The 24,049-nt window shown below is 39.4% G+C and overlaps 1 protein-coding gene across 8 annotated transcripts in view; it reads left to right on the top strand.

The window, feature by feature from the left end:
- The window catches only part of ssbp2b (single stranded DNA binding protein 2b), a 318,540-nt gene that overhangs the window by 214,073 nt on the left and 80,418 nt on the right, over positions 1–24,049 (top strand). For 5 of the 8 annotated variants that reach the window (XM_073067151.1, XM_073067181.1, XM_073067161.1 and 2 more), the window contains exon 5: positions 13,026–13,115. The exons of the other annotated variants lie outside the window; for them this stretch is intronic. In XM_073067151.1, the coding sequence (XP_072923252.1) occupies positions 13,026–13,115 (90 nt within the window). The remainder of the gene's footprint in view (positions 1–13,025; positions 13,116–24,049) is intronic. 8 annotated transcript variants of the gene reach the window in all.

Here is a 24,049-nt window from a genome sequence, read left to right as displayed (position 1 = left end):
TCCCCTCTACTCAGTGAATAAATCAATATTTAATAGTTTTCTGCTGTAACACAAATCAAATTTTGCGTGCATCTTTATTTATAGCACCAAGACTAGAACCACTATTTTAATGACTGTAGGGAGCAGCACAGGTTGAAATTGGCAGTTATTTTTCCTTATTAGTATATTCCTTAAATGTCTCTTGTGTTGAGAATAGCTTGGAGGAATACAAACTGCAAAGGATTAGTTTTCAATAGAAGAATACATTCTGTAAATGTCTCAAATGGTTGAATCTTCTGAAAAGTTGTCTGATATGATTTTAATAATTAGTGAATACTTCAGATGTATTGATAGAAAATATAATGTTTAACAGCCTTAACAAGAAATCATAATTCACTCTGGTCACTGCCCAAGTATCTTTTCTAAATAAACCACTGACACCAAATGAATACAGACCACTATGATTCAGCTGCTAGATTTATTTTATAGTGTGCTGGAACAGCTGTACATGAATTTACTTGTATGATATTACATTTTCTTCATTGCTGTAGGTTTCTATTTATGTTTAAATGGATTCAAGAAAACTACATAACTATAATTAAAAAACTGAAAACCAGATTTTCTTTTAACCCCCAAAAAAAGAAAGACCTTGAAGTGCCTTTTGCGATCTCAAAACAATAACACCTGAAGTACTTTTGAAATGTAGCTGCCAGTATAATGTAGGGACAAGTGCCAAACTTGTTGAAGTTGCATCCTTTTATAAGTTAGACTGTTGATAATGCCATCTCCATTTCAGAGCAGAAGGAGTTATCTGACCTTGATCTTTGATGAGCCTTATATAGTCACACTTATAATTACAGACATGATGAAAATGGTGAAATGAGGATTTCACCATAAAGGCAGGCCTGGTATCAGGAAACACAGAGATGCATGACATTACATTGTCAAGTTTTGTCACATTGTTTCATTATTATCATTTGGGTAGATAGAGACTGATTAGAGATGATCAACATGGTTTTGTGAGTGGTGGGTCTTATGGAGTGTTTGGTGGAGGTTACCAAGGAAATTGCTGAAGGAAGGGCAGGGGATGTTATCTATTTCAGCAAGGACTTTGACAAAGTCCTGCATGGAATTCTGGTCAAGAAGGTTCAGTTACTTGACATTCTGGTTGAGATAGTAAATGACAATCAACACTGGCACACCTTGGGGACAATTTCTACACCCATGATTGTGTGGCTAGGCACAGCTCAAATGCCATCTATAAATTTGCTGACAACGTACTATTGTTGGCAGAATTTCAGATGGTGATGAGGAGACGTACAGAACTGAGATGGATCAGCTGGTTGAGTGGTGTTGCAGTAGCAACCTTGTATCTACATCAGTAAGACCATGGAATTGATTGTGAAAAGGAAGTCGAGGGAACACACACCAGTTCTCATCGACGGATCAGAAGTGGAAAGGGTGAGCAGTTTCAAGTTCCTGGGTATCAACATCTCTGACAATTTATCCTGGGGCCAACATACTGATGTAATTACCAAGAAGGCGGACCAGTGGCTATATTTCATGAGATGAATTGGTATGTCACCAAAGACACTTGCAAATTTCTACAGATATACCATGGAGAGAATACTAGCTGGTGGCATCACTATCTGATATGGAGGGACCACTACCCAGGATCAAAAAAAGCTGTAAAAAAATTGTGACCTTTGTTAGCTTCATCAGGGACACTATCATCCCTAGCATCCAGTATACCTTCAAAAGGGGTTGCCTCTAAAAGGCGGCATCCATCATTAAGGACCGCCATCACCCTGGACATGCCCTCTTCTGATTTTTACCATCAAAAAGGAGGTACAGGAGTCTGAAGATACACGCACAATATTTCAAGAAATTACTTCTTCCCCTCTGCCATCAGATTTCTGGATGTACAATGAACCTAAGGACACTGCCTCAGTATTTTCTGTCCTTTCTTTTTGCTTTTTGTATTGTAGTTTATAGTTTTTATTATTACGTATTGCAACATACTACTGCTGCAAAACAACAGTTTTCAAAGCATATGCCAATGATATTAATTCTGATTCTGAATGAGATTCAATATTGGCTTAGCCAAGAGTGATAACAGATGCATGTCTCTCTGACTGGAACCCCTAGTGGTGTGCCCCAGGGATCGGTACTGGTCTATGTCGTTTTTAATCTATATTAATGTTTTAGATGATAATGGGGTAAATTGTATCAGCAAATTTGTGGATTACACCAAGACTGGAATTGTCATGGACAGTGAGTAAGACTATCAAAGCTTACAGTGTGACCTTGACTAGCTGGGAAAATAGGCTGAAAAATAGTAGATAGAATTTAATGTAGACAAATATGAGGTGTTGCTCTTTGGGGGAACCAAACCAGAGTAAGACTTAAAACAGTGAATGTAGGGCTCTGACGTGTATTGTGGAGCAAAGGCTGGGTCCATAATTCCTTAAAAATAGATTGATAGGATCAGATGAGCTTTTGGCATATTGATGAAGTAAGGAGCTGGAAGGTGATGGGGGAAGAGGTAAAGGACTGATAAAGAAGGATCTAAAAGGAGAGGGCGTTGGACCATGAAAGAAAGGAAAGGGAGGCGAGGAACCAGAGGCAGGTGTTGGACAAGTGAGGAGAAGAAATGGGATGAGAGAATAACCAGATTAGGAATGGAGAAAGAGATGCTGCCTGACCTCCTGAATTCCTCTAGCATTTTATGTAACTGTAAAATAATAACTGGCTGTTGTTTATCACAAGGGTTCTCTGTCCAGGTTGTTCTTCCACATCATTTGCATCAAGCTCAGAAACTTACAAAGATGATTTATTGTATGTATTTTAAATTTGACATGTGTATAAAAGCTGTATATTATAATTAGCAATGAGAAGTAGTAAATAGTATTTATGCTGTTTTGTATAAATGCTGGCTGTTTTAAGTGTTATAAATCCATAAACAAAACAAGAAAGGCCCTCAAATGCCACAGTTTTGTTTTCTTGAAAACATTTAATGATTGTAATGTGAGTTATAGATGTTCAGTGGGACTACTGATAGTGAATTGGAAAAATGCTGATAGATATAAAGTGGGATCATGAAATAAAGTGAATTCTGGAAACTCAGACATGACACAAACTGGAAATGTTTTCGAATGGCAAGAGATTGATAAAAACACTTGCAAAAGTACTGATTTCTTGTGCCTATGCATTTTTCCTCTGTTGCATCTCAAATGTTTGTTTCTTGCTAAGATAGAAATGTTTTGCAAGTGATGTGATTGAATATTATACTCCTGAAAGATGTACTAGGATATTTGATCGATGGCATTTTAATTCCTTCCTGCCAACTGAGGCCAATAATAAGTGCTTTCAAAGACTTCAGTGTGAAAGGTGTTGTAGGTATCCTTGGTGATTGTATCTGTTACCAGGCAGTTAAAGATTATGATGTAGAGTCCTAGACCTAAGAGTTTGGAGATGAGAGAAGGGCTAGGGAAATGGCATCTGCAATGGGCTTGGTTTGATGGTAGACAGATTACCATGGGTTGAGGTCACCTTGAAGGCTGGAGTTGATGTGTGCCACAGCCAGCCCCTTTCCACTTGCTTATTCTAACTCTTCCCCCTTCCTCCCCCATATCATCACAAGTTGTTTTAAGAAAAATAATGGTAATAATGCAAGGAACATAGTAGATATGCATTTGGATTTTCAATATTGTTGAATTATTGATAAAGTTAATGTGCATGTTATTAAAGGTCTGTCCTCATTTGAAAGACTCTCTGGCCAAAAATAGGCAGATTTTCCTAATTTGAGATAAAGCTGGTGCTCTTGGTTCAAATGCTGTGTGGTACAAATTCACTCAACATTAGAACTTGGAAATTGGAAAACTACCATGTGTATAACAAACTCCTTGGGACAATTTTACATTTTAAAATACTGTGTAAATAAAGGTATAATTATGATGGACATTACAAAGAGTAAATTTAACAAAGTATAGCACAGTGAAAAACATCAGAATCCTTTGAGAAATAGTATCTTAAATCATCCTCATGGCCAGTGTGAGATTCAATGTGGTTTGGGTACAACTGACTTCCTCATCCATTTAAATCTTGTGGTTTCACAAGCTGTTCATGGTACAGCTTTATGTATTTTTGTGAAAACAAATATAGAATGAATGTGCAGCTGTCTGTGTACTTAAACAACATTAACTAATATAAAATATAAAATTGCAGTGTAAACTGCAGTTTGGGCGGCATGGTAGCATAGTGGCTAGCATAACACTTTACAGTACCAGCGACCGGAGATCAATTCTTGCCGTTGTCTGTAAGGAGTTTGTACATTCTTCCTGTGATGGCGTAGGCTTCCAGCAGATGCTCCAGATTCCTCCCACATTCTTAAGATGTATGGGTTAAGGTTAGTAAATTGAAGGCATGCTACATTGGTGCTGGAAGCATAGCAACACTTACGGGCAGCCCCAGCACATCCTTGGACTATGTTGGTCGTTGACAGAAGTGACATATTTCACTGTATGTTTCGATGTATTGGTCAAATAAAGCTAATTTTTAATCTTTCTTTAATCTTTTAATTTGATTTCAATTATGAGGGAGGCTTTTGCATACTCTATCCCTTCCTGATACTGTATCAATACCAGAAATATTCTTCCTTGTAAATTGTTTGTATAATAACCTTGAAATAGATTACAGGCCATATTTTCTCATCATATATTTTCTTTATTTTCAATCAGCTTAATGTTAATTCATTATAAAATAGTAAGTCCTATATAATGATAGTAATGAGATGTTTATGAAATTTTTTTTTAGGGGGAATGTCCATGTTTTTAAGAATGGTATTGCTATAGTAATTGCCAAACAGGGGTTGTTAAAAAAAAACCCAAATTGGAATTGTAGAAGCAGCCACTAACAAGCACAAGAAAACTACTCATCCACACCAGGCCAAAATGCTGTGAGATACTGTAGATGATGGACTGTGAAAACTTCTTGCATTCATTTTACGTAACTAGGCCTTGGGGAGAGAAATTGCAGTAGTCAGGGAACAGATGGCAAATGCTTCCAAGATGAACCAAAAAAAAACTAAACGCAACATACACAAAATTCTGGAGGAACAAAGCAGGTCTCCCAATGAAGGGCCTCGACCCGAAACGTTGACTGAATACTCTTCTCCATAGATGCTGCCTGACCTGTTGAATTCCTCCAGCATTTTGTGTGTGTTGCTTTGGATTTCCAGCATCTGCAGATTTTCTCGTGTTTGTTAAAGAAAAACCAAGACTAATACAACTCCTCATGCATGGGAGGTGACTCTTAATCCTCTTTCTGAAATTATATAGCAAGCCATTTTAAAACTGGACTGGCTGAATAAAGATTGTTGTCTATATGGACTTAAGTAAGGCCTTTGACAAGGTTCCGCACGGTAGGTTAGTTAGGAAGGTTCAGTTGTCAGGTATTAATATTGAAGTAGTAAAATGGATTCAACAGTGGCTGGATGGGAGAGGCCAGAGAGTAGTGGTGGATAACTGTTTGACAGGTTGGAGGCCAGTGACTAGTGGTGTGCCTCAGGGATCTGTACTGCATCCAATGTTGTTTGTCATATACATTAATGATCTTGATGATGGGGTGGTAAATTGGATTAGTAAGTATGCAGATGATACTAAGGTAGGTGGTGTTGTGGATAATGCAGTAGGTTTTCAAAGCTTGCAGAGAGATTTAGGCCAGTTAGAAGAGTGGGCGGAACGATGGCAGATGGAGTTTAATGCTGATAAATGTGAGGTGCTACATTTTGGTAGGAATAATCCAAATAGGACATACATGGTAAATGGTAGGGCATTGAAGAATGCAGTAGGACAGAGTGATCTAGGAATAATGGTGCATAGTTCCCTGAAGGTGGAATCTCATGTGGATAGGGTGGTAAAGAAAGCTTTTGGCCTGATGGACTTTATAAATCAGAGCATTGAGCATAGGAGTTGGGATGTAATGTTAAAATTGTACAAGGTATTGGTAAGGCCGAATTTGGAGTATTGTGTACAGTTCTGGTCACCGAATTATAGGAAAGATGTCAACAAAATAGAGAGAGTACAGAGAATATTTACTAGAATGTTAACTGGGTTTCAGCACCTAAGTTACAAGGAAAGGTTGAACAAGTTAGGTCTTTATTCTTTGGAATGTAGAAAGTTGAGTGGGGACTTGATAGAGGTATTTAAAATTATGAGGGGGATAGATAGAGTTGACGTGGATAGGCTTTTTCCATTGAGAGTAGGGGAGATTCAAACAAGAAGACATGAGTTGAGAGTTAGGGGACAAAAGTTTAAGGGTAATACAAGAGGGAATTTCTTTACTCAGAGAGTGGTAGCTGTGTGGAACGAGCTTCCAGTAGAAGTGGTAGAGGCAGGTTCGGTATTGTCATTTAAAGTAAAATTGGATAGGTATATGGACAGGAAAGGAATGGAGGGTTATGGGCTGAGTGCAGGTCGGTGGGACTAGGTGAGAGTAAGTGTTCGGCACGGACTAGAAGGGCCGAGATGGCCTGCTTCTGTGCTGTAATTGTTATATGGTTATATATGAGCTAGAACTGGTTTCAGACACAGTGAAAAGTAATAGATCCTGAAAGCTCCTCTAATCAAATTGCAGGAGTTGTCCTATAGATGGCAAAGCACCAACCAGATATTGTATTCACTCAATCATCATGGAGCCAATATCACAGCTAGCTCACAAGAAGCTGAGAATATTTTGAGCCCACATGAGTTTCCATAGCTACCCCTTGGATTTAGAGAATGTGAATGGAGTTCAAGGAGAATTTCTTCTATGTCTGAATGAGTTCAAGCAAGCAAGTTAGTCTTGTTGAAGTGAAGCTGGTTGGGCCTCTCTTCAGGAAAGAAGCAAAGCAGCCTGAGACCATTGTGATTTGGGCTGGATGTGTAGTGGGACTGTATCTCCATGGTAACGATGAGCTGGTAGGGACAGGAAATTGCAAATCAAAGTGGTGGAAAGCACCAATGGTGATATCAGTATCGGGAAACTGAATGGAATCGAACAGGACAGAAGCAATAGGATCAGTGGGAGAGCAGCAGAAATAGCATGTCTACCTATATAATCTTGACTGTGGGGATGAAATGGCTGTGGGCTATGGGGGCTACAAGACAAGAAGTTGGAAGCTGAAGATGAATGATCTCCTGAGGAAGTGAGGCCTGTGATGTTCAGTTAAGGGGTACAAAGATGTGACTAAGAACTCACCACTGTGAACTTTTCCTTCCCAGCACTTTAATTATTCATTCCACTTCCACTCAGACCTATCTGTCTGTGGACCCCTACACTTTTGTAATAGAAGCGTGGAACATCTTCTTGATGGGCATAATACATTCCTTGAACTCTTTAGAATTCAACATGTTCAAATAGTTTACTTTCTCTGTATCAGACCTAGTCATTTATTTTTTATTTAGTGTTTTGTTTATTACAGTGGTTTTCCCTTCCGGCTCAATGAACCCATGCTATCCAATTACACCCATGTGACCAATTAACTACTAATTCATATGTCTTTGGAATGTGGGAGGAAACCAGAGCACCCAGAGGAAATCCACGTAGTCACAAGGAAAGCATACAAATTCCTTACAGATACGGGCCGAATTGAATCCAGGTCACTCTTGTTGTAATAGCATTATACTAACCACTGTAATGCCACCCAAATTTCTGCTATAAAACTTCCATTTGTGATACTGGCTTGGAATTTCTCTTTCCATTTGCACAGCCATTCCTCAAAATTGCTTTCATTCCCCCCCCCCCCCATTAAGCAACATGTTACACCTCATTTATATTATCGCTCTCAATGTTTCCATTAACCCATTTACAAGAAGACCTCTGCAACTTATCCCCATGACAATTCTGACCACACCTTTTCAGAGAAGCTCCTTTTGTCTTGACTATCCATCCCTTAACCAGGTGTCGGGGTCATGAAGACTGTGAAGGTACTATTACTAGAGAGAATGTTCTTGGGAAACTGAAAGGTCTGAAGGTGGATAAGTCACCTGGACCAGATGGTGTACGCCCCAGAGTTCTGAAAGAGGTGGCTGAAGAGATTGTGGACGTATTAGTAATGATCTTTCAAGAATCACTAGATTCTGGAATGGTTCCTGAAGACTGGGAAATTGCTAACGTCACTACATGCTTCAAGAAGGTAGAGAGGCAGAAGAAAGGAAACTATACACCAGTTAGTCTCACCTCAGTGGTTGGGAAGATGTTGGAGTCGATTATTAAGCCTGAGGTCTCAGGGTGCTTGGAAGCACATGATAAAAACAGACTGTAATCAGCTTAGTTTCCTTAAGAGAAAATCTTCGCCTGACAAATCTGTTAGAATTCTTTGATGAAATAACAAGCAAGATAGACAAAGGAGAATTGATTGATGTCGTGTATTTGGATATTCAGAAGGCCTTTGACGAGGTTCCAGTTCCACACATGAGGCTGCTTAACAAGCTAAGAGCCCACTCTATTACAGGAAAGATTCTAGCATGGATAAAGCAGAGACTGATTGGCAGAAGGCAGAGAGTGGGAATAAAGGGATCCTTTTCTGGTTGGCTGCCAATAACTAGTGGTGTTCCACAGGAATCTATGTTAGGACTGATTCTTTTTATGTTTTATGTCAATGATTTGGATGATGGAATTGATGGCTTTGTTGCAAAGTTTGTAGACGATATGAAGGTGACTGAAGGTGCAGGTAGTTTTGAGGAATTAGAGAGGCTGCAGAAGAACTTAGATTAGTAGAATAGGCAAAGAGATGACAGATGGAGTACAGTGCCGGCAACTGTATGGTCATACACTTGGTAGAAAAAATGAAAGGGTTGACTATTTTTGAACCGGAGAGAAAATACAAAAAATCTGAGGGGCAAAGGAACTTAGGAGTCCTTGTGCAGGATTCCCTGAAGGTGAATTTGCAGGTTGAGTCTGTGGTGAGGAAGGCAAGTGCAATGTTAGCATTCATTTCAAGAGGACTGGAATATAAAAGCAAGGATGTAATGTTGAGACTTTGTAAAACACTGCTGAGGCCTCACTTGGAGTGTTATGAGCAGATTTGGGCCCCAATTCTTCAAAAGGATGTGCTGAAACTGGAGAGGGTTCAAAGGAGGTTCACAGAATTGATTCCAGGATTGAATGGCTTGTCATATGAAGAAAGTTTGATGGCTCTGGGCCTTTATTCACTAGAATTCAGAAGGATGAAGGGTGTCCTCATTGAAACCTATCAAATGGTGAAAGGCCTTGATAGAGTGGATGTGGAGAGGATGTTTTCTATGGTGGGAGAGTCTAAGACCAGAGGCACAGCCTCAGAATAGAGGGGTATCCTTTCAGAATGGAAATGAGGAATTTCTTTAGTCAGAGTGTGGTAAATCTGTGGAATTCACTGCCGCAGGCAGCTGTGGAGGCCAAGACTTTCTGTATATTTAAGGCAGAGGTTAATAGATTCTTGATTGATCAGGGCATGAAGGGAAACAGGGAGAAGGCAGGAGATTGGAACTGAGAGGAAAGTTGGATCTTCCATGATGAAATGGTGGAGCAGAATCAATGAACCAAATAGTTTTAACCATTTTCTGCATTTTTGTCTTTCTCTCTCTTCATGTTCTGATACAGTTTCTTTGATCTGCAACATTATGTTTCAGAGTAAGTACACGACAGCACAGAAACTGACTTCCTGGCCCATCGTTTGTGTCAAAATATTATTCTGCTTAGTTCATTGACCTATACCTGGACCATAGCCAAATTTGTTGAAATCGAACCTCCATCCACCACTTGTGCTGTCAGCTGGTTCCGCACTGTCATCACCCTCTGAGTGAAGAGGTTCACCCTTTAAACATTTCACTTGTCACCATTAACCCATGAACTCTGGTTCTAGTCTCATCCCTCAGTAGAAGAAATGCCAGCTTGCATTTACACCATCTATACCCCTTAAAATGTCGTATACCTCTGTCGAATCTCCCCATCATTCTCTAATGCTCGAGGTTGTAAAGTCCTTATTAACTCTGTCTTTGTTTCCATACATGCTGCATGACCTGTTGAATTTTTCCAGTATTTTCTCTTTTTATTCTGGAGACAGAAAGGGAAAAGGCACATTTCCTGCCTCTAAAACGGTTGCATACAGCGTTATTCTTGCATCAGTAATTTTCATAAAAATGGGAAGCGATTTGTGTTTTTTTTCTTTTCCCTGCACTCCCTCAACAGCAATTGTATAAAATTGAAACTGGTCGATTATTGTTACGTACCAAGGTATAATGGAAAATCGTGTGTTTTATACCATTCATACTGATCAAATCTTTACAACGGTGCACTGAGGTAGTACAAAATGATACAGTAACAGAGCGCAGAATGAAGTGTTAGTTACAAGGGAGTGCAGTGCAAACAGAAAATAAGGTATAATGTGATAATGAGGTAGATTGTGAGGCCAGGAGTCCATCTTATGATACTATTGTATTGTAAACTCAAAGTAAATTTAATTTGACTTTATTGTTATTTTATCAGTTGGACTTTCAGTTCGTTACTGTCATATTTAAACATTAAATTAATTGAGTATTTGTTACTTCTCAATCACTTTGTTTCTATATAATGATTTAATTCCAGTCATTATAAAGTATATCACGGTATCTCATTGTGTGCATCATTTTACATTTCCTCTGTGTTACATGTCATTTTCTTACTGCTTGCCCAGTTACCTAATACAGTGGATTCTGGTTGTTTGGGGATACATCAGGACCAATTCGGCCCAGTTAAGTGGTTGCCCCAATTAGCCGAAGTTTCATGCAAGTAGTTTAAAAGGTGTAAAACTACCATTTAACTGAGTAACAAGTTATATATTTAAATGGAATGTAGAGCAATTAGACTACTAATCCTCCAGATGCCGGAAATCCAAAGCAACACACACAAGTTGCTGGAGGGACTCAATACGTCAATCAGCATCTATGGAAATGAATGAACAATCAACGTCTCAGGCTGAGACCCTGCTTCAGAACTAGCAGTTCTGAAGAACTGAAGAAGGGTCTCAGCCCAAAGCTTTGACACCATAGATGTTGCCTGATCTGTTGAGTCTCTCCAGCATTTTTTGTGTGTTGCCCAGTACTATAAAACTGTGTATTAGTTCCTAATAGTTATTGACAGAGGAATTCCTTCAGTGTGTGCTGGCATGTTCTTTTGGTTGACTGTAAATGAACAAAATCAGCACAGATATCTCATGCAGATAGTAGACTGCTTTCAAACAATGTATTAATGCTTGCATCCTCAAGATCCTGATTCAGTTTGATTGTTGATACCTTCAAATTCTTCATAATTACTAACTTGTTAAAGTAGTGAAATAGTTTAATTTTCACTCCTGGCCATTTCTGGCATTGTCAAGCCCGAATGCTTGAAACTATAGTGAGCAAAAAGTTCTGAGTTGTCTTACTGCTTATTTCTTGTGTACTATCAGTAACAAAAATCACCGCCTTTTGAACATAAGCACTTATAACTGAAGTTATTTAAAAGTATTTGCTCAAAGCACTGTGTAGTGTCTAATGGCTGCACCAGTGCACACATTTGATGCTAGTTGGAAACTGTTCAGCAAGTCTTCTGTCCCAATTAAGCAGCATACTGTCCCAAATAAATGAAGGGAATCCCGGATATTTTCTATATTAGTTTTTGTTCCTCAAGAATTCTCCCAAATAAACAGCTGTCTCAATTAACTGATGACCAAATTAACTGGAATCCACTGTATATTGAAACCATGAACATATTCATTTATTCACTGTATTGCTTCTTGTGTTTTGAATCATTACAAGTTTAAGTTTACTTTTGGTGTCTGGGACTGTTACTAAAGAAGTTTGGAATAATGATATGTCTGCTGGGTTGATTTGTCATCAATTATGCCTCTACCTGCCCTACTCAACTCATTTCTTCCTCCACTGACTTTTTCAGGTTCTTCTGTACTGAATTAATATGTTATAACTCTCAGTGGCTATTAAATTAAACTTCCTTCAGAGCATCATCAAAGCCTAGACTATTTTTTTAACTCAAAAATAGTAACTTTTAAAAAGTTGACGTTGTTCTGGAAGCACCTTTCCCTTCAAAACCTGTTCCGTATAGATTTGGATGGCACAACCAAAGATCCTTAGATCTAACAGATGGCTATTAATGTATACTTCTGTCAAAACATCCCTTCTCTTCACCTTTCTGACCCACTACAATGATTGTACACTCATTGGCCACTTTATTAGTACTTCCTCTTGTGTGTTCAGAGAAGGTCTTCTGCACACCACTGTTATAATGCATAGTTATTTGAGTGAGTGTTGACTTTTACTCTCAGCTTGAACCAATCTGGCTAGTCTCCTCTGACCCCTGTCAGAGGTATGTCACCCACAGAACTACCACTCTCTAGTTTTTTTGTTTGTTTTTTGCACCATTCTTTGATAGCTCTGGAGATGGTTGTATATGAAAAATCTCAGGAGATGAGCAGTCTCTGAGATACTCAAATCATCCCATCTGGCACCAACAATCTTTCCACAGTCAAAGTCACTTAGATCACATTTCTTCCCCAATCTGATGTTTGGTCTGAACAACTGAACCTCTTGGCCATATGTGCATTCTTTTATGCCTTGAATTGTTGCTTCGTGATTGGCTTATTAGATATTTACATTAATGAGCAGGTGTACCTAATAAAGTGGCCACTGAGTGTATTGTGCAAGTAATGTTATTTTGTGGCAATTGTTAGAATATTGTGTCTGGAAAATAGATTGATGTGTAAATTTAATACATGATTTATTTAGCTCTGATCGTTGGCTAAACCAGCCATTCATTGTAGAGACGATTGGCCTGTCTTTCAAATCAGCAGTTAGATTTTTAAATAATGTTATGGTTTTATGATTTTGGTATGTCTATGTAAACACTTGCTGCACATAAAAGATATATTTAGATTTGTTTTTGTCATGAGTTTAATTGATTCGGAGCATGTGTTATTTTATTCTTTACACTTAGGAAGTGTGCCAGTTCCTTGTTCCAGGATGTAATGACACAGGAGTTGCCTTTCTTTGCAGAGTGCAGCAGCAGCTCCCAGTCCAGTGCTAGGAAACATTCCCCCAGGAGACGGAATGCCAGTAGGCCCGGTACCACCGGGATTCTTTCAGGTAACAAGCAGTAGGAAAAGGCTTTTTTTTAAAAGAAAATGACTTGATGGTTTTCCAAAAAAGAATAAAAGACATGGTGAATCCCTCAGAATTATCACCGAACATGATAATCTACATGAAGCAGATGGTCGTCTCGAGAACTCGTAGGAGTACACGCATGAGTCTTTGTAGATTGATAGAACATTTAAAATAAAACTCAAATGCACTGCATTATACTTCTAATATTGCTGATAATTACATGTAGATTTTTTTTCCTTTTAAAGGACTCGAAAGGAAAGAATTATTGAACATTACTCGTAGATTTTATGGTGCATTGTGATTTCTACTGCAGTAAATAGAAAAGCATAAATTTTCTGAGCTCTGTAAAACACATGAGCATATTGATTAGACCATAAGATGTAGGAGCATGTAGGCCATTTGGCCCATTGAGTCTGCTCTACCATTCAATCATGGCTGATCCTTTTTTTTTCCACCTCCTCAACCCCATTCCCCGTAACCTTTGATGCTGTGGCCACTTAAGACCCTATCAATCTCAGCGTTAAATACACCCAACGACCTGGCCTCCACAGCTGCCTGTGGTAACAAATTCCACAAATTCACCCTCTGGCTAAGGAAATTTCTCCACAACTCTGTCTTAAGTGGATGGCCCTCTATCCTGAGGCTGTGCCCTCTTGTCCTAGAATCCCTCACCATGGGAAACATACTTTCCACATCAACTCTTTCTAGGCCTTTCAACATTCGAAAGGTTTCTATGAGATCCCCCCTCATTTTTCTAAATTCCAGTGAGTACAGGTCTAGAGCCATCAAACATTCCTCAAATGATAACCCTATCATTCCTGAAATCATCCTTATGAACCTCTTCTGATCCCTTTCCAATGTCAGCACATCTTGGATAAGGAGCCCAAAGCTGTTCACAATACTCAAGGCGAGGAATCTCTTGAAATGAATGTTAATATTACATTTGCCTTCTATACCACCGACTCAACCTGCAAGTTAACCTTTAGAGTGTTCTGCATATGGACTCACAAGGCCCTTTGCATCTCAGATTTTTGGATTTTCTCCCCATTTGGAAAATAGTCTGCACGTGTATTTCTTCTACTAAAGCACATGACCATGCATTTTCCAACATTGTATTTTATTTGCTACTCTCTTGCCCATTCACCTAATTTGTCTTAAGTCCTTCTGCAGCCTTCCTGTTTCTTCAACACTACCTGTTCCTCCACCAATCTTTGTATCACCTGCATACTCGGCAACAAACCCATTTATTCCATCATCTAAGTCATTGATATACAGTATAAAAAGAACCAATCTCAGCACCCTGTGGAACACCACTAGTCACTGGCAGCCAACCAGAAAAGGATTCTTTTATTCCCACTTGTTGCCTCCTACCAATCAGCCAATGCTCTAACCATGCCAGTAACTTTCCTGTAATACCACGAACTCTTAACTTGGTAAGCAGCCTCGTGTGGCACCTTGTCAAAGCCTTCTGAAAATCCAAATATGCAAAATCCACTGCATCCCCTTTATCCATCCTACTTGTAATCTCCTCAAAGAATTCCAACAGGTTTGTTGGGCAAGATTTTCCCTTAAAGAAACCATACTGACTGTGTCTAATCTTGTCCTGTGTCGCCAAGTACTCTATTACCTCAACCTTAATAATTGACACCAACATCTTCCCAGCCACTGAGGTTAGGCTAACTGGTCTATAATTTCCTTTCTGCTGCCTAACTCCTTTGTTTAAAAAGTGGAGTGACATTTGCAATTTTCAGTCCTCCAAAACCATGCTAAAGTCCAATGATCCTTGAAAGATTATTACTACTGCTTCCACAATCTCTATCACTATCTCTTTTAGAATGCTAGGATGCAGTTCCTCTGGTCCGAGTGACTTATGCACTCTTAGGTCTTTCGGCTTTTAGAGCATCTTCTCCCTTGTATTAGTAACTACATTCACTTCTCTTCCCTCACATCCTTAATCTGGCACACTTCTAGTGTCTTTCACTCATTTAGTTCATTGATCATCTTGTCAGCCGTTATTATTTCTCTGGCCTCATTCTCTCACAGTCCTATATCCACTCTCATCACTTTTATTTTTTATATACTTGAAAAAGCATTTTCTATCTACCTTGATATTGTTTGCTAGCTTGCTTTCATATTACATCTTTTCCCTTCTAATGATTCTTTTAGTTGCTCTCTGTAGGTTTTAAAAACTTCTCAATCCTCTATTTTCCCACTAATTTTTGATTTGATGTATACTCTGTCTTTTACTTTTACATCAGCCACAGTTGTACTATTTTGCCATTTGAGTATCTCTTTGTTTTTAGATTACATCTATCCTGTACCTACTTCATTTTTGCCAGAAACTCAAGCTATTGCTGCTCTGCCAGCATCTCCTTTCAACTTGGTCAACTCCTCTCTTGTACCACTGTAATTTCCTTTACTTCACCGAAACGCTGCTGCCTCAGACTTTACTTTCTCCTTATCAAATTTTAAATTGAACTCAATCGTATTGTGATCACTGCCTCCTATAGGTTCCTTTATCGTAAGCTCCCCAATCACCTCTGGTTCATTACATATACCCAATTCAGTATAGCTGATTCCCTACTATGCTTAACAGCAAACTGCTCTAAAAAGCCATCTTGTAGGCATTCAACAAATACACTTTCTTGAGATCCATTACCAACCTGATTTTCCCCAATCTACCTGCATGTTAAAATCTCCCATGACTATCATAACATTGATCTTCTGACACAGCTTTTCGATTTCTCATTGTAATATGTAGTCCACATTCCGGCTACTGTTTGGAAGCCCATATATAACTGCTATAATGATCCTTTTACCCTTGTCATTTCTTAACTTGACCCGCAAGGATTCAACATTTTCTGATCCTATGTTGCATCTTTCTAATGATTTAAAGCCATTCTTTACCAGCAGAGCCATGCCACCCCCTCCACCTACCTTCCTAAACTTCCGATAAAATGTGTAACCTTGGTCATTCAGCTCCCAACTACAACCATCCTTCAGCCACAATTCAGTAATGGGCACAACATCATGCCCGACAATCTGTAATAGTGCCACCAGATCATCCACCTTATTTATTATACTCCGTACATTGAGATATAACACTTTAAGTACTGTATTTGCTACCCTTTTTGATTCTGCATCCCCAATGCACTGGTATTCATCCTGCTGGCTGCAATTTTGTCCTGTCATCTGCCTGCCCTTCCTGACAGTCTGACTGCATGCTATCTTTGCTTTGTTACCATCCATCCTATCCTGAGATCCTTTCATTCCAGTTCCCACCCCCCTACCAAATTAGTTTAAACCCTCCCCAACAGCTCTAACAAACCTGTCCGTGAAAATATTGGTCCCCCTCGAGTTCAGGTGCAACCATCCCTTTTGTACAGGTCATGCCTCCCCCCGAAGAGATCCCAATGATCCACGAACCTGAATCCCTGTCCCCTGCACCCACAGCCATTCTATAAGAGAAATTTGTGTTAAAACCCTTATAAAGACAATGGCCTACAGGTTTCATGGATCAAAATTACTGTATAAGATGGATGTTTGGAAGAGCTGCATTTAGTTATTGATAGACTAGAGGCTCAGGCAGATGGTGCCTCTGGAGTGACTCTGTCTCAAAGATCAGGATCTGACAAGTATCAGCACCTGGAATTGGCCCATCTTCAGTCAAAATTGAGAATGGAAATAGAAAGAAAAATGGAGGGCTCTTCAGGCAGGAAGCATTAGTTTGATCATGGAGTCAGTCAAAAAGACAGCACATTGTGGACTAAATGGCCTGTACTGTGCTGTGTCTATGTTGAACATTGTGGGGGGGAGGAAAGTAGGTGGTTTGTTGAGGTTGGCATTTGGGAAGGTAGAGGAGGATGGGGCTGGTGCAGAAAAATGGTGTTAAAATTGTAAAGATACTGCATCTTTTTCCTTGTAAACGATCTAATTTCTGGCTATATTTGTTGGTAGGATATTCAAGCCCTCTGAGGTTTCGTCATTTTAAAAAATCTAGATATCCTTTATAATTTCAGTCTCTAGTCAAGCTGAACACAAAAGTTCAATATTCAAAGTTTATTCAGATCCCCTTACTGCTCACTTAGCTGAGCTATTCAGACTAACCCTGCAGATTTAATGGAAGTACTATTGGATTAATAAGAAAACTCAACCATGGTTCCTTTCCCCTATCAGTAAATAGCCCATATTTATTTTTATTTCTATTTTGTATAGCGATATAGCACAGTAACAGGCCCTCATGGCCCCAGGAACCTGTTACAGCCATGTGACTAATGTTAATGGAATGTGCATACGTAGCTATCCAATGAAAACGGGCCTTGTGCATTTGCTTTCTAACCCCACTTCTCACCTGATTTTCTAAAAGCCTTTAAGCCAATCAGTTAAACTGATTTGCTGTAGGCTTGGTAATACTTTCCTCGATGATCTACAGTGGTGCTAGAAAGTTTGTAAGCCCTGTAGAATTTTCTCTATTTCTGCATAAATAAGACCTAAAATGTGATCAGATTTCCACGTGTCCTAAAACTAGATAAAGAGAACCCAATTTGATAAATAACACTAGAAACATTATATTTGTTCATTTATTTATTGAGAAAAATAATCCAAAATCACATGTATATGTTGGAAAAGGTATGAGAACCTCTGGGGTAATGCCTTCAACAAAAGCTATTTGGAGTAAGGTGTTTCAAAGAATGAGATGGGATTGGAGGTGTGGGTTGGAGAGGTACTCTGCCCTATAAAAAAAAGACACACAAAGTCAAGTTACTGAAAGAGCCTGCTCTTCTCAAGAAAGATTTGTTTATGTACACCATACCTCTTTCAAAACAGCTTTCAGAGAACCTTAGAAGAAGAATTGTAGAGTTGCATGAAGCTGAAAAAGGTTATAAAAGCATTTCTAAAGACCTGAGTGTTCGTCAGTCCACAGTAAGAGAAATTGTCTACAAATGGAGGAAACTCAGTACTGTTGCTACTCAGCCTAGGGGTGGGCATCCTTCAAAGATTACACCAAGAGCACAGCGTGCATTGCTGAAGGAGGTGAAAAAGAACCTGAAGCTAGAAGCAAAAATCTGCAGAAATCTCTAGAACTTGCTAAAGTCTCTGTTCATTTGTCCATTATAAGAAAAACACTGAGTAAGGATGGTGTTCATGGAAGGACACAGCAGTGAAAGCCACTCTTCTCCAAAAAAATAAACATTGCTGCATGTGTCAAGTTTACAAATGATGACCTGGATGTTCTGCAGTGCTTCTGGGACAATGTTCTGTGGACAGATGAGACAAGAGTTGAACTTTCTGGCAGAAATGCATATTGCTATGTTTGGAGGGTAAAGGCCATTGTACACCAACACCAAAACCTCATCGACAACTGTGAAGCATGGTGAATGGAGCATCATGGTTTGGGGCTGCTTTGCTGCCTTAGGAAATGGACAGTTAGCAATCATTGAGGGAACAATTATTCATTTTACAGGAGAATGTCAGGGTAGCAGTCTTGTCAGTTGAAGTTGGATAATGCAACAAGATAATGATCCAAAAGACAAGAGTAAATCAACAACAGAATGGTTTAAAAAGAAGAGAACTCATGTTTTGAAATGGACAAGTCAAAGTCCTGACTTTAGTCCTATAGAAATGTTGTGGAAGGACATGAAGCAAACAGTTCAGGCAAGGAAGCTCACCAACGTCCCAGAGTTGAAGCAGTTTTGTAAGGATGAATGACCTAAATTTTTCCCAAGCTGATGTGCAGGACTGATCAACAGTTACTAGAAGCATTTGGTTGAAGATATTGCTGTACAAGGGGTCACACCAGTTACTGAAAGCAAAGATTCACATACTTATTCCAACAAATACATGTAATATTGGATTACTTTTCTCAATAAATAAATGAGCAAGTATAATGTCTTTTTGTGTTATTTATTTAATTAGGTTCTCTTTATCTAGTTTTAGAATGCATGAAGATCTGATCATATTTTAGGTCACATTTATGCAGAAATAGAGAAATTTCTACAGGGTTCACAAACTTTCTAGCACCACTGTATTTAGTTTTCACATTTGAAATTTTAATAGCCAGTTTTCATCTCTCTGGTAGGTAGTGAGTGCTAGATCATAACCACTCTATAACAAACACAAGAGATTCTGCAGATGCTGAAAACCTAGAGTAACCCACAAACTGCTGGAGGAACTCTGCAGTCAGCAGCATCTATGGAATGAAATGAACAGTCGCTGTTTTGGATCAAGACCCTTCGGGCTAAGTCCTAATAAAATGTCAGCTATTTATTCCTCTCTATAGACGCTGCCTAACCTGCTGAGTTCCTCCAGCATTTTGTTTGTGTTCCTCTGCATAACAAATTACCTTTTCCTAACATCATTGCTGAACCCATTTTCTCAGCTCATCCACTCATGTGTAGCTCTTAGTTTACTGCAGCTAAACCTGTCACAATCCTGCTGCATCACCTGCTAGCTTGCACTCCTTCCCCTCTCCCCCACATCCTTATTCTGGCTGCATCCTCTTTTTTTTCCATTCTTGATAAAAGGTCTCAGCCCAGAAGGTCAGCTGCTTAATCCCCTCCATTGACGATGCCTGATCTACAGAGTTCCTTCAGCATTTTGTGTGTGTTCCTCTGGTTTTCCAGCATCTGCAAAACCTCTTGTGTTCCTGTTAAATCTCCTCTCAAATATCCTAAAGTGAATAAGCCCTGCTTTTCCTATTTGTCCTTATAGATGAAGTCCCTTATCCCCAAAATTATTCTTCTATCACAAGAGATTCTGCAGATGCTGGACATCTTAAGCAATACCCACAAAATACTGGAGGAAAGCAGGTCAGACAGCATCTGTGGGGGGAAATAGTCTACTTTTACTAAAATATTTTCTGCATCTTCCGTAGGTCTTTTGGATTTGGACTCACTGCTCTGATTATGATCTAACCAGTGTTATATTACTGAAATCACAATCACAACCTTCATGATGTACAATGTTCAGCATCTATATGCTTTACTAACCACCATGTCCTGTTATTTTCAAAAAATGATGTATTTCTCTGTCTCTGATCTTGGACACCATTGCATTAAACCACACTGTTCTTTCTGCTAAATCTATCAGTTCACACTGCTCATTCTGTGAGGTTCTCTTTGGCTTCTTAGTCTACCATTGGCCTCAATGCTTACCATGCTGACCGAGTCTAGTATCGGGAAGGCAACTGTTGAGCTTCTGTGGACAGTCTTTGGACCAAAACTAGTAAAGGAAACCAAGGAGTAAATATGAAGGAAGTTACAGAGATGTACATGATATGTAGAGCAAGAAACTTCAATTACTACGAAATATTAGAGGGCAAGTTTCAGAAATGTGTTTGAGAAACTTCATCCATCGGTATCTTTCAAACTATGCAGGAAGGAGGCACTGCTGAATCTGCTTTGGTATGAATAGGTTGAGTAGGCTGCTTGTCTGAGGAGATGCTTAAAGCACAGTAATATCCGTAAATACTAGATTATCAATGGGGGGAAAGTGAGGAGCAATCTGTAGAATAAATTAAGGTTGGTAAACAGTGTAGAATGGAATGGTGTCAGACCACGATTAAGTGGTATCCATGATTGGCAGCCTACTTTAGAACTTAATCTCTAGTTCCTGAAAGTCTGATTATACAAAGTTCATTTTGCTGTGTTTGCAATGACTTCTGGCTCAGCACCATTCACCCTATAGAATATTTTGAATCCTCTCCATGGTACTTATTACCCTTGCATAATGAACACAATCTACTATCCATGATTCAACTAGATGATTACAGAAATACCGCCCCCCACCACACCCCACACTGAAGCACTGCCTGAGATGCTGCATTTCCATCACTGTTACCCCTGTGCAGATCTTTATTCCTTGATGGTGAATTATGAACTGCAATTCTTTTGGGTACCAGTATGCCTGCCAGATACTAGCTGCAGCTAAGCAGCACTTTGTTCGGCAATTTTGGCCTTTATCCACATTCATTTATTCACCCGTTTATTATCCATGTGTGTTATGTAGCCAGATGACATTCAGTGTCCATAATCCTACAAGTGTAAGCCCCATTTAAAGATAGAAAAGCAACCACTGCTCTGGGGATATCTTATGAGAATATTAGTGCCTTCAAGAGAGGAAAGAAAGTTGTCAAAATTAGAATGGCATTGTTATCTTTTCTATGACACATAGACTTTCCCATTGCACACTCAGCAATGCGAAGGATGGCCTCTTGGTTTAGAAGGCTCATCTTAATTTGCTCTGCAATTGGTGGGAATCAGACAGAAAAGCATGTCCTGGGACAAAGCAGAGCATGATGTGGCCCTGCTGGAGTCTGAGCCTGGAGGAAGAATGTCTAAGAAGACTGGTGGAAGGAGATGTTGGGGTTAACAAAGTCCCCTGTCTTTCCAGCTGCTGTGTCTTTGGAGCATCCCTAGAAAACAATCCCCATTATTGATTTTGTTTCATCAAAATACACCTGCATTCATGCCAATCATTCTGCAGAAACTGAATGGGATGTTTGAATAAAATTATATTTTGAAGTATTATACATTATTGTTATTACTAATGAGAAAGTGAAGTAGGAAAACTGTAGTGCATAACCATTTTCATTCAAGCTCAATGAATTATTTTAAAACACACTATTCACCAATTGACAGATGTGTTTATTTTAAACTCTAATATAGTAGGTCAGGATGGCCTGCACTGAATTAAGATTCTCCCAGGGTTTATATAGAGAGCTGCCTGAATCAGCTTATGTGCAGGACATAGCGAATTACCTCCTGACACATGCATATACTCTTGACTTCCAGAGAAGATCAGCAGGGGGTTCTCAGTACATAGAGCCTGGTGCAGAAGATCTTGTTTCACAGATTATCCATCTCCAAAGGGAATAGCAAAGATTTTGCTTTGATACAGAGTTGTAATAGGTAAATTTATTCTTATTCAGTTGCTTCCATTTTGCGGATTTGCTTATGATAAATCAGGTATACTGTGTACTAATAACTTTTTGATTTCTTCATTATCCCCTTCTTGATTCTTATATCATGAAATTCTTAAAAGGCAATGAACATAATGTTAAAGATAATACTACTTCTAATGATTCACAGACATGTATTAATCTGTGAATTTGGATGTTACTAAAATAGTAAGGCTACCTAATCATTGAAAAGAACTGACTTCATTGGTGATCCCTAATTGTAAAAAAAACCTCACTTCTTAACAGTAACAATATTTTTGTACCTAGGCTCCAAATGAGTTAGTAGAGCATTGTTGCCTCCTAGTGGAAAGTGATCTTTAGTATAGATGTCGCTTCTGAACTTCAGAATCAGGCTTATTATCACTGCTATATGTCATAAAATTTGTTGTTTTGCAGCAGCAATACATTGCAATACATAAGATACACTATAAAATACAATGAGAAATGTATATTAAAAAAATGAATCTACTGCAAAAAGAGCAAATAGTGAGGTAGCGTTCATGGATTCACTGTCAGCTCAGAAGCGTGGAGCAGGGGAAGAAGCTATTCCTATAACATTTAGTGTGTGTCTTCTCTCTGATGGTAGTAAAGAGAAGAGGGCATGTTCTGATGGTGAGGGTCCTTCATGAAGGATATCGCCATCTTGACGCATTGCCTCTTGAACATATCCTTGATGGTGGGGAGGCTACTGCCCATAATGGAGCTGGCATTACCCTTTACACTTTCAAGAACTTGTGGCATTCAGCTCTATGTAGACATTCCTTTGCATCAGAAAATGCCTTCAAATTACACAGTTCCTTCCATGCTGTTTAGGTAATCAAAAAGCTCAGTGCACTGTGGTCAAAATTGAGTTAAAGTTAACCGCATTCTTTTACTAGTAATATACACAAAATGCAGGAGGAACTCTGCAGGCCAAGCAGCATCAATGAACAAGAGTAAACAGTTGATGTTTTGGCCCGAGACCCTTCATCAGGACTGGAAAAAAGAGATTAAAAGTTAGGGTAAGAAGGTGGGGGGAGGGGAGGAAGATGTACAAGGTAGTAGGTGATAGGTGAAACTGTGAGAGGGGGAAGAGGTAAGGTAAAGAGCTAGGAAGTTGATTGGTGAAAGAGATAAAGGGCTGGAGCAAGTAGAATCTGATAGGAGAACAGAAAGCCATGGAAGAAAGGAAAAGAGAGGAGCACCAGAGGGAGGTGATGAGCAGGTAAAGAGATAAGGTGTGAGAGGGAAATGGGAATGGGGAACAGTAAGATAGAAGGAGATGGGAGCAATTACTGGAGGTTAGAGAAATCATTGTTTATGCCATCAGTTTGGAGGCTACCCAGATGGAATATAAGATGTTGCTCCACCAACCTGAGTGTGGCCTCCTTGCAGTAGTGGAGGAGGTCATGGGTAGATATGTCAGAATAGGAAGGGAAGTAAAATTGAAATGGGTAGCCCCTGGGAGATCCCGCTTTTTCTGGCGGATGGAGTGAGGGTGCTCAGTGAAGCGGTCTCTCAACCTATGTCGGGTCTCAGTGATATACAGGAGACTGTACCAGGAACACCGGATACAATAGGTGACCTCAACAGACTCACAGGTGAAGGACTGTTTGGGGCCCTGAATGGTAGTGAGGGAGGAGGTGTGGCACTTGTGAGGGATAAGTGCAGGAGGAGAATAAGTGGAGAGGGACAAATGAACAAGGGAGCCACACAGGGATCGATCCCTGCGAAAAGCATTGGGGGGGAGGGAAAGATGTGCTTGATAGTGGGATCCCATTGGAGATGGTAACTCTGATTGTGAACATTGTGGTTGTGGAGCAAAGTACTGGGGAGATCAGTGGTTGCTTTGTCACATCTATACTTGACTCATGGTACAGGGCAGATATCTGCACGCACAGTATTTGTCTCAATATTTCTGTTTTCTTGTAAAAACAATTATAGACAGTAGACAAGCAAGGTTAGTAAATTATTTAGG

This window comes from Hemitrygon akajei, chromosome 2 (genome assembly GCF_048418815.1).
Source record: "Hemitrygon akajei chromosome 2, sHemAka1.3, whole genome shotgun sequence".
NCBI classification, from domain to species: Eukaryota; Metazoa; Chordata; class Chondrichthyes; order Myliobatiformes; family Dasyatidae; genus Hemitrygon; species Hemitrygon akajei.
This window is presented reverse-complemented; position numbering and strand designations above follow the sequence as displayed.